Source organism: Blennius ocellaris (assembly GCF_963422515.1).
Source record: "Blennius ocellaris genome assembly, chromosome: 16".
Lineage (NCBI taxonomy): Eukaryota > Metazoa > Chordata > Actinopteri > Blenniiformes > Blenniidae > Blennius > Blennius ocellaris.
Window position 1 is genome coordinate 3,334,295 of NC_137665.1, and position 16,694 is coordinate 3,350,988.

At 45.6% G+C, this 16,694-nt stretch overlaps 2 protein-coding genes across 2 annotated transcripts in view; one reads left to right on the forward strand and one right to left on the reverse strand.

Annotated features, from left to right (window-relative positions):
- The window catches only part of ntn1b (netrin 1b), a gene marked incomplete at both ends in the record, with an annotated part of 43,820 nt that extends 39,910 nt beyond the window's left edge, over window positions 1-3,910 (reverse strand). Inside the window, one exon of the mRNA XM_080512099.1 lies at window positions 2,896-3,910. Coding sequence (XP_080368225.1) covers window positions 2,896-3,910 — 1,015 coding nt within the window. The remainder of the gene's footprint in view (window positions 1-2,895) is intronic.
- A 5,189-nt stretch (window positions 3,911-9,099) lies between these two features.
- Window positions 9,100-15,883, forward strand: LOC308141153 (phosphoinositide 3-kinase regulatory subunit 5-like; the record flags this gene model as incomplete). Its single annotated transcript, XM_080511186.1, has 17 exons — window positions 9,100-9,211; window positions 9,569-9,669; window positions 9,753-9,821; window positions 9,911-10,049; window positions 11,116-11,185; window positions 11,278-11,455; window positions 11,558-11,702; window positions 11,797-11,865; window positions 11,958-12,781; window positions 13,300-13,428; window positions 13,664-13,789; window positions 13,868-13,961; window positions 14,057-14,133; window positions 14,217-14,310; window positions 14,398-14,474; window positions 14,661-14,779; window positions 15,681-15,883. 17 exons carry the CDS (start codon window positions 9,100-9,102, stop codon window positions 15,826-15,828), a joined length of 2,571 nt encoding a protein of 856 aa, XP_080367312.1. The 3' UTR covers window positions 15,829-15,883.
- Window positions 15,884-16,694: the final 811 nt, after the last annotated feature.

Consider the following 16,694-nt stretch of genomic DNA (forward strand, 5'->3'; position numbering starts at 1 on the left):
GCTCTCTCTGTCTCTCTCTTTCTCTCTGTCTCTCTCTCTCTCTCTGTCTCTCTCTCTCTCTCTGGCTGCTTGGGATTTTTCTGCGGTCATCGTGTGTTTTTATATCGGTTTACACTCGATTTACATCTCTTTGTTGTGATTTGGAATTTCTTTCTTTCTCTGTTTGACATCTTGCTTCCATCCAGCTTGCAACACTTCTCCTAATCTTGTTTGGCATCTCCTTTTTGTTCTTGGTTCATCTGCATTTTTGTTGTCATTTTCCATATTTATACAGTTATTTAACTGTGCCTGTACTCAGTTTATGCATCTTCATGTTGTATTTTATTTGTTGTACTCTGGTGTTTCTCTCTGGTAGTTTTGGGCCATGTTATTGCACCTCAATTTGTAATGTTGTGCTATTTTTTTCTCTGGTCTTCATCCTGCGAGGTTTTCTTTTTGCAGCATTGTTGCACGACGTTACAATCATTTAGATGCTTTTGCATCTCTTTTTGATTTATTCTGCATTTCTTCCTGCATGTTTTAGTTCTTTTTTGAATACATTTTGTCTACGCTGCAATTATTTTTAAACATTCATCTGTCGGTTTTTGCTTCTTTATTTTAGTTGTTTAGAATTTTTTTTATAGTAATTTTTGCATCTTTTTCACAGTTTTCTTCCTTTTTGCGGCAGATTTGCAGGCTATGTTCGTATGGCTTTGCTTCAATTTTGAATCTTTAAGCATTTCAGTATTTTAACTTGGTTGTTTTTTGGAGTCACTCTATGTTGCTTTAAGATCAGTTTGCATCTCATGGTAATAAATGTTTATGGAGTTATTTCACATCTTTCTGTTTTAGTCTTCATGCCTCTGCAGTCGAATCACCTCCAAGTTGAACATTCTTTATAGTACGTACCTTTTGCATGCTTTTGTGTCGGCTTTTTGTCTTCGCACACAGAAGTTGTGAAAGAACTAGAGGTGGTTATTTAATTTCCCACATCCCCCCCACTTTCAATTCGTCAAATCTGCCGTCCTTGCACCTTCCAGCTGATTGGAATGTGAAGCCCGCAGCTGCCAACCTACAGTAAATGCCTCCTGACACAATGATGGCAACCTTGCACGCAAAGTCATGGGAGGTTGACTTTGTCTTACTTCCTTGATGCCTGCCTCCAACAAGCGAGGCCAGCTCTCCCACAACCGCGCCTCTCTCGCTCTCCCCTCACTTTCCTAATGTCCTGCAAGCAGGGAGGAGAAATCCAGACGGATCATTAGCGCGGAACCCCTCTGCCAGGCCATATGGACCCCACGCTCAATGGAAACAAGCCCTCCCCTGGGTCTTCTTCTTTCATGCTAAGGTGTCAGGGCCACCCTTATTATTTCCTCTTTTGGAGGAAACATGCTCGGTTCTGCCTTTTTTTTCTTTCTTCTTCTTCCTCGGTGGTTTTTATCTGATGACACCACTCACACACCAAAAAAAAAAAACAGTGAGACGGTGAAAAGGCGTGGGGGGCCTCCCTCTGACAGCGAGATGGATGCCACAAGTGACAACCTTTTGTTTTAGTAAAATACACTCACATGCTGGCTTTGCACGGGCGAAAGGCGGAGGCCAAGGGGAACAACTTGTTCACTTGTTCCGTTTGGTTGAGCAAACCATGGCAGTGTCGGAGCTTGTTGCTTTTCCAGGTTTGCTGTGCTTGTGACTCAGGGGGGGGGGTTGTGGGGGGCTTTGGGGGTGGGGGTCTTGAACTGTTGATACAAGCCCTCCTGCCCTGCTGAAAATAAGCATTGCAGCAAATACACACGCTGCAATAAAAACTGGGATCTGGCTTGGAATTACGCCGCGCTTTGTCCTCCTGGCTGAATAGTTTACCGCCTCTAAAGTGGCAGTTTATACTCTACGTGCCAAAAATGTCAATAAAACCGCCCTAATCGCCCATCCGATCTGTAAAAGCACCTGCTTGTGGAAACACAACACGCCCCTGCAGTCTATCTCCGCAGCTGCAATGTTTCCTTCCTATTAAAGCCACTACTACAGTCGGAAACGCGGGTCAAAACGCAATTACGCATTTGGACAAGCGCACTTTGTTTGCCGAAACTACTTCCGGCCATGTCACTCCTATTCAGGAATGTCTTCTGCACGTTGATAAAAATCAAAGAGTCAAAGTGTTTTTACTCTGGGATGGTGTGTGTGGGGGTGGGGGTTGGGGGGGGGGGGGGGGGGGGGCGTCTGCAACTTGTGGGGTAAAAAAAAAAAGTTCACTCACGTTTCTTTTTTCATTTTACGCACGAGAAACATGCATCCATGTGTCCTGGAAGTTATACACATCTTTTTGCTGCAAATCAATCCCGTGAACGTTATAGCCTGATTTCATTAAAAAAATTAAGAATTGACATTTTATTTGACTTAAAGTCCATCAAAAGAACAAACGTGGTTTGCAGAAAAACATATATTTAGTAAAGGGAGTTAATTTAATTTGATATGAGTAATTACTTTTTTTTATTTAATTTGATAAAAACAATCCCCAGTTTGAAGTGTTTCTCTTTTTCTCCCGAGAGTTTAACTTCGTCTTGACACGTGAGGCCTTCGCTCTTATTCAAATATAATCTATTTAGCTACGGATATATGACTTTTTTTTTTATTTAACTCAAAATTGTATTGTTTTTTGCCGTAAATGACACGGTTTTTTTTATATATATCAAAGAACCAAACGTAATTTGCATAAATCAGAGACAGTAACTAAAAGTTAAGGATTAGACTTCATTTTTAACATGTAAAAGCAGAACAGGGTGACCAAAAAAAAACCACTTATTTGTGATTTCATATATTTGGTCAAATGCCCTCAGTTAATCACACAAGTGTGAATATTTCAACAGTAAAAAGAAGAGGAGAAGAAGAAAAAAACAAGAAGTAGAGATGCCTTACCGACACACTCGTTGGCCTCCCTGGCCGTGGCGCGCTGCCAGGGCCGGTCGTAGTGGAAAGGTTTGCACCTGTCGCACTCCGGCCCCGCCGTGTTGTGCTTGCACTCGCACACCAGGTTCCCCTCGCGGTCCATCACGCACTTCGACGCGTGCCCGTTGCACTTGCACCGGCCGCCCACCTGCAGGTCCGACACCGCGTAAAAGTAGGAGTCGCGCGCCAGCTCCGAGTCGTCCTCGTTCTCGTCCCCGAAGGTGTGCAGCCGGCTGAAGATCACCTTGATGTCGGTGGCCGTCACCCAGTCCTGCAGCACCGGCGAGTTGTCGAAGTCGTGCGCCGACGGCCGCCCGTCCAGCGTGCTGAAGGCGATGAGGCCGCCGGTCAGCGGGTGCATGTCCGTGTGCGAGTCCGTGCAGATCGCCTCCTGCTCGTTCTGCTTGGTGATCGCGGCCTTGTTCTGCCGGTTGTACATCTTCTTGCACTGCGTGGAGTAGAACTGGAACGGCACCCAGGACTTGCCGTAGTCCATGGACTTGTAGATGGCCATGGACTCGGGTCGGGGCGAGCAGAACTGCAGGCTCACGTAGGTGACCTCGAACTTCTTGCCCAGCGACAGGGTCAGCGTGACGTTCTGCGGGTACTGCACGTAGTTCTCCGACTGCCAGCAGGTGAGGTTGTGCGGGTTGTTGAGGTCCGTCAGGTAGGCGGGCGGATGCGACTTCTTGGGGTCGCCGGAGTCGCAGGTGTGACAGTCCCGGGTCCGCTCCTCTCCCTTCTCCGCCACCACGCAGTAGCGGGCGGCCGGGCCGCCGCAGGTGCTGGACACGCGCACGTCCTTCCCGAACGCCGAGTTGACGAAGTCCGGGATGCACCTCCGGGGGTTCCCGTTCTCGTCGTAGCAAGGGTCCGGAGGGGAGGACTGCGCGGCGAACATGCTCAGCCCGTAGCCCCCGAAGACGCGCCCGGTCAGCGCGCAGACCGTCACCAAGGTGACACAGAGCTCCAGGACCTTCTGCATTGTAATCCGTGCGCCGCGGGGACTCTCGCGCTGAAAGGCAACGGAACAAATGGTCAATTATGAAGAGCAAATCAACACCCTGGGCGAAAAAGAAAAAAAGAAAACAGACATGAGAATTAAAAAAAAATAAATCTTACGGGGCAAAGAAACGCTCCAGACCTCTAAACCTCCAATTATAACCGCTCAGCCTGAAAATGTTCACAACTCTCTCCCCCCCAGGAAAAAAGAACTCTTAACAACAACGTGACCCGTTTTGCGCACTTAAGGAAAAAAAAAAAAAAAAAGAGCAGCCACTGCTTCACTTCAACTTTTTTTTTTACCCTTGTTTTGAAAATAAATAAATAAAAAAAATACTAAATAAGAAGAAGAAATGGCAAGTTCCCAGCTGGCTCTCAGTCTCCCTCTGCCTCTGCCTGTCCACTCAGTCACACCTCTGCCCACCTCTATCTCTTTCTGTCCCATTCCCTCGCTGTTATAATAGAAAAAAAAGGGGGTTCACTCGCTCATTGAGGGGAGAGGAGTCGGAGCTCTGAGAGTCTCCGGCGATGGAGAGAGGGCAGCGACATCTTCCGGTGATTTGCCGCAACTACATGTTGGAACCTGAAGCGGAAAGACTCGGGGCACAAGCTCCTTATTCAAAACTCATAGAAATACATCATTAATAAGATATGTTTTTCTTTTTTTTTGAGTCTTCAAGACACATTTTTTGTCGTAATCTTATTTGTTAAAAGAAAATGTGGCTATTTTTTTTGAGTCACTGACTAAATTGCACATAAACGACACGAAAAGGCAAAAAGTATCTGTTTCATGCATTATTATTTGTTGTCACAATAAAATACAATAATAAATTTGATACCAGTGGGAAAAAAAGAGTTTCCCTTTTTAATGTTGCCACATTTTTAAGGATCATCCCACAGATGCATGTTTTCTTACAAATGTGAAAGTGGAGTAGTCAGGTTTTCGAAATATATGCAATTAATTTTGCCTATGAGTATTTTGACATTCCTTTCATTTTCTGTATATAATTTCTATATAATGTACTACTGAAGAACATTTTACTCGCTTTTTTAATCACAGGTTTACCAAAACATAAAAGTGTGAGCTGCAATGATCACGACATCAGAAAATGGTGATACTACATGACAATAAAGAGGAACAACTGACTGGTAATAATAAAAACAAGTCTTGATTAATGTATGGTTGAAGTTATTCACTTAAATTATTATATATACCAATTCTATTGAGCGAAGTGTCAGTAGACTTCCTGGAGATTCAGGATACAACCTGGACATTAGGCTGTGGTGAACACTGCAGTGAACGTCTGAACACCACGTGGACATAAACTGAAGGTGAAACAGCTTCCAGCCATTTCTTAAAAAAAGCAAAAAAGAAAATCACGAAACTTTGACTAGTGTAGTTTGAACCACTTTGGTGAGTTTTATACTGGGACTTTAATTGATCATGTTGAGCTGGTGTGTCTTGTGGTTCCTCCCAAACACCAAGAGAGATTCATGTTATTTATCTGCTGGCTGTAATTTGCCTCTCTCTCTCTCTCTCTCTCTCTCTCTCTCTCTCTCTCTCTCTCTCTCTCTCTCTCTCTCTCTCTGTCACACACTCTCTCTCTCTCTCTCTCTCTCTTTCTTTCTGTCTCTCTCTCTCACTCTCTCTCTGTCTCTCTCACTCGCTCTCTCTGTCTCTCTCACTCTCTCTCTGTCTCTCTCACTCTCTCTCTCTCTCTCTCTGTCTCTCTCACTCACTCGCTCTCTCTCTCTATCTCTGTCTCTCTCACACTCTCTATCTCTGTCTCTCTCACACTCTCTTTCTCTCTGTCTCTCTCACACTCTCTTTCTCTCTGTCTCTCTCACTTGCTCGCTCTCACTCTCTCTGTCTCTCTCTCTGTCTCTCTCTGTCCCTCTCTCTCTCATGACCTGTCCACAGTACATGGTCTCCACCAACCCTGCGTCTAGCTCCCTGCAATCCTGACATTTAGGAGAGAGAGAGAGAGAGAAAAAAAAGAAAAGAAGTGGGTTGAGAGGATGAGTGGACGGTTTCTAATGCTCGGTTACAGTGACGTTCGTGTGGGTAAAGCAGACGGTTTAATCATCACAAACTAACCATAAATAAAGGCGGTTGTGTCAGACGGGCTCTGTCACATGAAGACTCCTCCCACAGCGTCGGCGCAATGTCTCATGCAAACCACTTCAGTGTTAAGACTCATTCAGTTCCTGTTTTGCAGCGCGCTCTCTCCTGGCCGTGCAGTTGGACGCTCTATTTATTTATTTATTTATTTTAAAAGCTCCAACTCGGCAGGATGTGGTCTCTGTGCTCTTTTCCTCCACTCAGTTTTGGCTGATCGGACCCTGGTCACTGCACACAGGTAGGAGTCATGTGTCTCTGGGCTACTTCATTTTCATATCTCCCGATATTTGCACGGCATTCCTTCCATTGTCACTCAGGCTACTCTTGTCCGTCCGGTGGAAACGGTCCTCGTCCACAATACCGATACCAATATCGGGTATCGGTGCGTCCCTAATTCCCTCCCTCTTCTTTTCTCCACTCTGACATGAGCCGGTGAGGCTCTGCATGCGTACAGTGGGTTTAGACGAGGCAGAGATCTGGACAATGCAGCCTGACGGCCTGACACAATGCCTGTAGCACCTGCTTCCTCCGAGGACAATCGATGGCGCTGGCAGGCTGTAAGCGGGACGTGGCACCCTGCTGTGTGCACATGGAGTCATTCTGTCCTCGTCGGAATCAGATTTCAGTCTAACTTCACTGCACCAATACCAACAATCTGGATAAATATCACTAGTATTATTGTGTCTCTTTACCTACTGACATTTTTTATCGATCCTTGCAGAGAGTCTGTACTGAGGTTCATAGGAACTCAAGTGAAAATGGCTGGAAATATCTTGCATTTAATAAATGCTTATTTGTGTTGAAGTTCAGTATCATTGCACCGATATATTATTGCATGCTGACACGCAGCATCCCTGCAGAAAAACACACATATTTTCTAATAGCATGTAAGATTTAAGTGGCTTTCATTTCAAGACTTTACAGTTAGAGGCCACCTTCAGCCTGGTCGGTGCCACGTGTCCAACTTATTGTCATGTCTGCGGATTGTCTCTTTTGTTACTAGAAGAGTTGAAGGGCGACTCTACACACCATCTTGTGGTAAAATCTGGTATTACAGGAATGTTTGAACCACGTCCAGCTTATTAACTCGATTTTCTTCTGCAACTGCAACATAAACCGAAAATAGCAGGCTGAACTTGAGTCAAAAGTGTTTAAATATGGAATTGTTACTAAGTTTTCTACGATATTAACAATATGCATATATTTGGTTTCTTACCATATTTATGACTTTCTGTCACGTGTCACTATTGAGAGAGCTTGTTTGCCGCAGTTTGAAAATCAATATTTGTTACAAATAAAACCATTAGAGGAATAGTTGTGGTTAATTTTAAACACTGGTGAGTTCCGAGCAGTATTTGGCTTTAAAAAAATTTTTTTTATACTTATAGGGCAGAGGAACTGTTGATCTCTGTCTTGATTCGTGAGGTGGATAGTTTCACTGTGAGTTAACCTACCTGATAATATAAAGCACTGAAAATATTCATATTATACTCAAACCCAAAGCAGACGTTTACTCTTTTCTCAGTTTATATGTCGTTGATCTCTCTCTCTCTCTCTGTCTCACAACTGCTGTTGCCAGCTGGGCTCATGTAAACCTTCCTTTACTGCATAATACCCTCTCCTCATCACAAAGCACCCCATACAACCCCGCTCCCGGCAGACCTCACTCCCACTTTAGTGTACATTGTATTCCTCGGAAGGCCTTTTTCCTGTTTTGATGGGCGCAGGTGACCCCCTGTTCTCCCGCCGCCGCTTCCTCGCGTACGTCGACATCCTGTACACAACGCAGCTCCGCGAGGGGAAATATTCCTCCTCATCAATCTGAGGTGAAGGGAAGCACCGCCGGCGGACCGCGAAATGAGGAAACCGGCTTCGTTTGTTTGTTCTCAACCTCCGTCATTGTGTGGTTTTTCGGCGCGCGCGAATGAATGAAGTCATGAATGCAGGAAGCGTGAAATCAGTAGTGAGGAAACCTTCGTTCATTTTTAACTTAAAACTAGAACACGTTAAGCGTGCAGGTCCAAATATGCTGCCTTGCATGGCAGTAATTTTGTTAACTGTAAAAAGGCTGTTATTTGCTGTTGCCGTTTCACTAAATTACGAAGCGATGTGTGACCGTGATGCTCCGCTAATGCGTCACAGCAATTATAAGGACGGGCCCTCACTGCAGGAAACGTTTTGAGCAACTAGCAAGTTACAAATAATAACTAGTTTTTATGTTCACGGCGAGTCGTGAGGTTGCATTGATCCAGCGCGTCTGCCTGTCGTCGTTTTATTCACATTGAACAGACTCAGCTTCTTAATGCTTTAGGTTTATTCTCACTCAGACCAACAGGTTTGCCTGCAAGTTTCTACTTTTATCTCTGTTTCTGCAATCAGTTTAAAAAAAAAAAAAACATTTCCTCCCAAAACCACTCACATCTAGATTGTAAAACTGCGACTTCAGCTGAATTACTCAAAGAGTTATAGAAAGACACATACGTTTCCGAAGAAACATTTGACTTTGTTTTGTTGTAGCTCATAATGTGAGGCCTCCCACCTTTCAAGAGGATATTGTTACTAATTTCAGTACCACACACACACAAACCGAGACCACTGGGGGATCAAATAGGAAGTGGCCCTTTAACGACGCCGATCTCCATCGCACTTTTGAACCATACGAAAGCTGTTGTCAGCAGCTGATTTTTAAGAATGAGCGAAAAGAAGAAGTGGTGGCATCTGTTTGCAGACAGCTCACCTCCGCCTCACGCTCACACAGTCTGTGACTCACTGCCTGTCCTCTGTAGGAAGTGCCAGGCTGCTCTTTGCTCCGTCCCTCGCGCTGGACGCTTGTGTCGGCGTCTCTTTCATCCTCGATTGTGTTTGATTGCTTCCAGAGAGGACATCATAAAGCCCCTGTCGACATCGGCGGCAGGAAGTTGTGAACAATCGAGGACACAATCGACGAGCGTAATTTCTTGTTTTCTGCTTTGGGACTTCCTCTCAGCTTCGTGTTTTTTTTTTGTTTGTTTGTTTGTTTGTTTGTGGACGTCCCGATACCTGGGCAGAAGATGATCCAGACGATGGAGCAGAGCTCGTGCACGGAGGACCGGATCCAGCACGTCCTGGAGCGCTGCCTGTGCGACCTCGGCCTCAACGCCCTCGACAAGCAGCTCTGGAACGGTAGGACCCGCAGACACGCTTCATTTTACAGTCCGTGGTTTGAGTTACACGAAAAGCAACGAAGGTGTATTGAACGTAAGGGGCAGACGCTGAGCCGCCGAGGCCGGCTCGGGGGACACAATGTCCATTTTCTACAGATGAATAGGAATTGAAAGTGGTGTCACACAACCCGTTGGAGCAATGTGTCGGATTATGCAAGGTCTTACAAAAGAGCCTCATTCACAAATTTGTTATTTTTTTTGCATTGATGTAATCGTGTTGCTGTTGTTATTCAAGCACCTTGACGGATGTTACTCGAAAAAGGGAAAAAAAATTGAACTTGTGTGAGCTCAGGCCGTGTGTTTTGTGCCTCATTAGCCGGACGGTGCATAAACCGCTGGTGTTTGGAGGAACTTGTGAAGAGAGATCCACACAACTTCCTCATCCTTCTACAGAAAATACTGAGGAAAACAAAAGAGGTAATAAAAAAAATTAAAAAAAATGCTCTCAACCGGTTTGTGCCATGAAAAGGAATGTTTTTTCAGTAGTTTCTCATCCACAGGTGCTGGAAAAGTGTCAGTATGAGCAAGTGGTGCCTCTGACTCTCCTCTTCTCTTCGACCCTCCTCAAAGTGAGTGAACGAGCGAGAAGCTCCTTTGCGCAACGTTTCCTCGCTCTGGTTCTGCATTAAACCCCCGTTGGTGCTCTGGGCGTTGTCAGGCTCCTCACGTGGCTCCGGACTGCGGCGTCCTGCAGGAGGCCTACCTGCTGTTCCACGGGTTCCTGTCGTGGCCTGAGCCGTGCAGCTCCGCCTGCAAACGCCTGCTGCTCCTCATCCAGCAGGAGCTGCGAGCGCCAGGTCGCAATCAGGCAAACCGTCGACTCGGTGTTTGATTTCAAGTGTTTTAGTCTGACGACCCAAGGCCTCAATTCTGCACGAAGCGAACGCCAACGCCTGCACGTGCTACGCAAACCAGCCGGGTTGGGTTGGGTTTGACTGTGTTTCCCAGAATGCTTTGCTTTCCATGTGTTCCATGTTGGTCACATGGTCAGTGCCGTTTAACTTTTCTTTTATCTCGTCAGTGTTTTGTTTTCTGTGAACACGTGCAGTTTTTCTCTTCCGGAACAAATATACATTTAAAATAAATAGTTTTAAAATCAAAATCAAACGTTGAATTGAAAATATCAGAAAAGTTATCAAAATGATATTCAACATTCACACTCAATATTGATATAATAGCACTGAAAAGCATTTGACATTTTTCACTTGTTGTTTCAATGCAATCGTTTGCACATTTTATTCACTTTTCAAGTAAATATGCAGAGACAGTTGAGTTTGGGGTAGAAAGAGTTTTGAAGGTGTGTACTCGAGTACAACTATTGTTATCCATGTTTAAAGTGTACTCAATTAAGCAAAATTTCTGTTTTTAAAAAAATCAAGCAAAAGGTAAAAAGTGATGTTTCCAAGAGACTTAGTTACACTTTATCCTCATTTAATATTATTTTCGATAGCAGGCATTCAGTTCAATGTACATTTATATAATGTCTATATTTTAATATTGTTTGTTTTCTTAAATATAGCTCTGCCTGAGTCATTTTCTTTAAAAGGAATAAAGTGTTTGACTAAAATGCTGGTATAAAATTGGAAAATGTAAATTGTAATTACAATTTTGAGCTTACTTAAAATCCAACTTAGGATTTTACTCCCAGCACAAAGTTGGAGTCAATTATACTTGAATATACAAGAAAAAAACTATTAAAAAAAATTGTTATTTGAGTTCTTGTAATGTATTATTTTAATCGTTATTTTAAAGGATTCATTTCAAATTGGAAATGACCACATTTGTTTTCTCAAAAAAAAAAAAGAGGATACTGATATTTAGATGAAACACAAACACTCAGTTTTTTTCTTATTTCCTTTGCAGGTATTTCATTTCTCAGACTGGTTCGGAGCGAACAGGGGATTTCCACTGAGACCCACTGCTCTAAATCCATGTGAGTTCATTCAGATTATCATTACGGATCATTTATTTCAAAAACAAATCAATGTTTTTAAGACGGCTTCAACAACACGTGTGTGTGATCAGAACGGTGCTGTTGGTGAGTCCGGATGACGACGTCCCGGCGGAGGTCCGGTCGGTGTCTGAGCAGCTGAGCGGCGCTCGTCAGTCCAGCAGGGACCTCGCCACCACGCTGATCCTGCACGGCTTCCAGGCTGCTCTGGGCGCCGAATCCAACCCGCAGGCGCTGCTCGCTGCCCTGCAGGTAGTGCCATCGAAGTGCAGCCGCTGCATGGAGAAACATCCGTTGTTTTCCCATCTTTAATGTGAATTTTTTTTTTTTTTACTCCTCTGAATGCACACCCAGGCGATGCAGCCCGAGGAGCTGGAGCAGCTCCTGGAGGCGGTGAGTGAGAGCATGGAGGCCGCAACTTCTGCCGCAGCGCTGAGGGCCGCCATGGAGAGGCTCCGAGAAAGTCTCAGCGTTCCTGCCGGGAGCTGCAAAGACCTTGGTCCGTTTGAAAATCCCCCAAAATGCACGTGTTTGGATAAATGTATGAACATTTGATGTATTCTGAATCTCAGTATTGTTTTTCCTCTCATCAGGGGGAGTTGAGATTTTTACCCCGCCTCTCCCCAAATGTCATTTATGCTCGTGGGAAAATGACAACTTTGGTAATTAGATCCGCCTGAACGACGTTTCCCCGACAAAAATCATCCATTCGTCATTAAGCTGCCTGAAGTTTCCGCCGTGTCCATTTGTGCAGACATTCTGAAAGATGTTCTCGGAGCTGAGGCCGACGTGGACTCGCCGGAAGACTGTTTCCTCAAAAGCGAAGTGGAGGAGGACGACATCAACGACACCAGCGTGGACGAAGAGGACGAGCTGGAGGGAGACAAGCCGGGCCGCGAGCTGGAGAGCCACCGCATTTCCACGGCGTCGTCGTCCTCAAGGGACTCCATGTTCTCCGGCTACTCCCTCTCCTCCAGCTGGTCCGTGCCGTCGGGCTCCTCGGGCGTGGAGAGCGACTTCAGCGAGGACGCGACGCACGAGGACGCGGAGGAAGGGCAGGACGGTCGGCCGAAACCCCGGAAGAAACCCAAGAAGAAGTCCAGATCCCTCCTGGGCATCGAGCGCTTCTCCATGCTGTTCAAGAGCCCGCGCAGTCCCAGCGTTTGCCGCCGCGTTCAGAGCATGGGCTACAACGGCGACGTGACCGGAGACTTCCGGCGGAACGGCTCACAGTTCAAGCGGCCCGGGTTCACCCCCGGGCAGGACCCCGTGGACGCCCTCTCCCCGCAGAAGCACGTCTGCATGCGCCGGAGGCCGATCCTGAGCTGCGACGAGGGAGTCGTGCCGGAGGCGCCGACGCTGGTCAAGGTGGTGGTGTTTGGAGGCGACAGGGAGGCCGGCAGGCTGGCCAGGGCGTACAGTGACCTGCAGCAGAAGGAGAGCAGGTGCCCCCGACTCACCAAGACGTGCAGACTGCAGTTTTACTTCATTCCAACCAAGAGGAAGGCTGGGAGTCCGGGGGGGCAAACGTCGACCGAAGGGCAGAGCGGAGGTTCGGCTAAAACCGGCGGATGTGCGGTGAGAACATCCCGGCTGACATTTTTCATAGATATGTGGTACCAGAATTACAGTTTCTTCCCGAAAATAAATTTAGGCACCGAAGCTATTTGTGTAGTTTTAGAAGAAAAAACAAACGTCGTTTACAAAGTTTCAATCAATTCAGGGTCAGTTGACCCCAGCAAACTATCGTCCATTACGACAAGGAATACACAGAAAGACACACGTGCACATTCTCACCTGGTTAATCTCAAAGACATCACTTTGGACTATGAGAGAAAAACCAAGGTATCTGGAGAAAATGCATAAACTATCACAGACTTTAAACCAGACCTGCTCCCGAGGCCTTTCAGACTCCTGCCTCTCCGCAGGGCTTCTGCAGACTGTACTACAACTGCTCGATGTTGCCATAAATCCTATTAAGAAATAACATGAAAATAGTGGGGCTGCATCACACACGCTGCCAAAACAGATCACATGATACGTGTTATTGACGGGATTAAACTTGAATATTAATGACTTACATTTCCTCATTGCAGCAGGAGTTAAACGGCCTCCCACCGGAGGACAGCACGACGGAAATAGCACAGATGGTGGGCCTGTTGGACCCCTGGTATGAGAGGAACGTCCTCAGTCTGCTCAGCCTGTCCTCGGATGTGCTGTGTCAGGTAATGTAATGTGACCCCCCCCCCTCCAAATCAGCCAGTTTGAATGAAAAGCTGAGGTAAAAAGATCATTTGGATATGAAAAAGACAGTCGGTGTGCTACTGAATCTGAACGTTTTATTGGAAGTAAGATATTAAATTCGGGGTGTCATTTCTGGCTGCTGGGATATATTTATAAAACGTTATTTAATCAGTCCATTGCGCGTTTGTGTCCATTGTTTTTATATGTGAACCTCAGGCCGCGTCGAAGGATGACGACGTCTCCGCGGGCAACGTGGAGCGTCTTCCCCTGCTGGCCGACTTGGTGCTTTATTACTGCCGACACGCCGACCAGCCCGTCTTGGTGCAGCTCTACCAGGCGGAGGTGAGCAGACGCTCTCGCGCGCCGGCCGTCGGTCGGCGTTCACTGCCTGCACCCATTTAGTTTCTCCCCTCCTCGCAGCTGACGCTGGCTGGCGGCGAGAAGAGGAGAGAAGTGTTTATTCACTCGCTGGAGCTCGGACACACGGCGGGAACCAGAGCAGTGAAGGCCATGGGTGAGTCATAAACTGGCACCAAGTGACACTAATAATAATAAGAATATTAAATCTGTCATCTAATGTGCGTTTTTTTTTTTTTTTTCTTTTCGAAGGAGCTGCCAGTAAGAGATTTGGAATTGACGAAGAACGGGAGGCTGCTCCTTTAACGTTGAATGTGGCTTACAACAAGGTGGCGTTCTTTGCAAACACAAGTTCTCTTCTAAAGAACCAATATGGCTGAGCTATTTTTTTTTTTTTTGCTTTGCCTTGCAGGTGGCGGTCAGTGGGAGGAGTCAGTGGATCCAGAAGGAAATAGTTTGCACATCCATCAACCTCTACAAAGGCTGCACAAAGCCGGAGCAGCTCGGTGCTGATTCCCACACAACCTATGATCTGTCCCATTTACCCATTTATGTAGACGTTTGCCCCAATCAAGCTTGCGTTTTCTGTCCAGATTCGATAGAAAGTCTGCAGCTGACAATGACAGAAGTCCTGAAGAGGCAGAGCTCCAAATCCAAAAAGGTCAACCAGGTGAAGACTTTCTCATGTCGTGAAGCGCAAAAGTCAATCATTTATAAATGAGTTCAGTTTATGAGTTCCGTCAATCTGTACTATCTTCTAGAGCAGCGATTAGTTCCGTTTAGTTAAGTGGATATACTTTTTGCGCACCCTTTTTCCATCTTTTTCCATCTTAAGACACGTCTTCTCTCCCGGCAGCACATTTTGACCACAGAGGTGAAAGTGGACAAGGCGCAGGTGACGAGTGGAGACGAGGGGACGACTTTCGCCGTGTGTCTGGATCAGGACCAGAAGAAGTTCATCCAAAAGGTCACCAGGTACCAGCGAGTTCCTCCCGTCTAAAAACCCCATTGTTAAGAGTTGATGGTGATGTGGTGTAGCGTAGCGATTTGGGTGTTGTTGAGTGACTGGTCGCTCTGTACGGAGGCAGAAGGTGAAGTAGAAAGAGGGAAATATCTCTGCCAGTAATGTCACTATGGAGACCTGCAACCAGAAATATGCACAGATACTTACCTGGTGATGAAAGGTGGAAGTATGACTGTTTGTTTTATCAAATGATATTGTTGCAACTGCACTGTTATTGCACTGTAATATAAAAAACTGTATTGTAAAATAATATTGTTTTTATGGAGTAATAAAAAAATCAGATTTCGATAAAGGGGCCATATAATCCAGCTTTTCAACACTCTCACATGGTCACATCGGTCCAAAAACATTGAATTCAAAGTTTCTCTGCCCCAAATCCAGTTTTTCCTTGATTTTCCCTCCACTTCAATAATGGATCGTAGGAGCTGCACTCAGAATCTGCTGTGTCTGTGTGAGCTGGACTGGCTCCGCCCACACACGCGCCCATCTGTGGGAAGAGGGGGAAGTACTTCCTCTCGTGGTGCCATGTGCCAGAGCAGAGCTGCCTGATTGTTGGAGGAGTCAAAGGGGGAGGAGCCTACCTTGATTGTGATTGGCTGAACCCCCTGATGACACTATAGTAGGGTTTGATTTCTGATTGGCTGGTTGAAACACAAACTTTTTAAAAACTGAAACAAGCCAGATAGAGGGATGACGGACTTTCTTCACTTCTGGGGTATCAAAAAAATTTTAATAATGCATTTTAAATAATTCATACTTTTTTTTTACTCGTTACATATAAATATATCCGGTCATTTGTGCTGATGATCTTTTAACAGGACACTGCCCACTGATGCTCTGTTTTGTCTGCAGCTGTGAAGTTTCTCTGTGCTGCAAACCAGGAAGGGGTTCAGACTGGAGGTCCTTCAAGCCGTCCCCGGGCCAAGTTCAGCCGCTGCACCCGTCCTACTGCTCCCTGCTGTGCCTTCCCATCACCTCCTTCTCTGCATCAAGTCCCTAAATGCAGCAAAGACTGGGGACGTCGTGTCCACCTGACGCCAGGGTCTCAAGACCAACACAGAACAGCGTTCAGATCGGATGCGACTTTCTATTATCTGGATGGATTCATCAAGGTGTCGGGAGAATTTCTCACAGATTTTGGTCCATATTGACTGGATGCATGGAAGCTCCAGTCCCACAAACACATTGTGATGTTCCAGAAACTTTGTTTACATGACCGGAGCTTTGTAACATGCTGGAAGTGATCGTAAATGGACAATTAATATTCCTGATGAAGCTTCTCAGATGAGACGTGGACCGTCGTCAAACCTTCAGCACGTCTAAGACAAACAGGGAAATCACGGCCTGGATAAGTGAGAGTCTCCGCAGACAAAGTCAGTATCTCATTACTTACTAAGACTGCCATGTATAAACAATGTTCACAAGGTACTAATGTTTTTTTTGGGGGGGCGGGTTTGTAAAGAAGCAGTCTACATAGATCACGCTCTCCAAGACGGTCGATTTCTGACATGCTAAGCATTAAGATGACAACAACACACTGATGACCAATACTTACTGATTAGTTAGCACAAGGTTTTATTGCTCTTCGAGTCATTTAAAGATACGGAGGTGTGACACGGAAAAACGGTGGGAAAATGAGTTCAAATTGAAGCAACAGCCTCCAAGATTTTTCCACAGTTATATTCAGAAAAATAGGATTTCCAATGTTTATGAGCAGAGATTAAGTTGAAAGGAACTGTAAATCACATGATAGGTGTATTTTTCACTTTATGGGGAGCCGATATTTTTTATCCATTCATCAGAAGAATTCACTGTCTATTAGCAGTCATGACAAAATACACTTGTATTGAGTTGTGTTTCAACTGC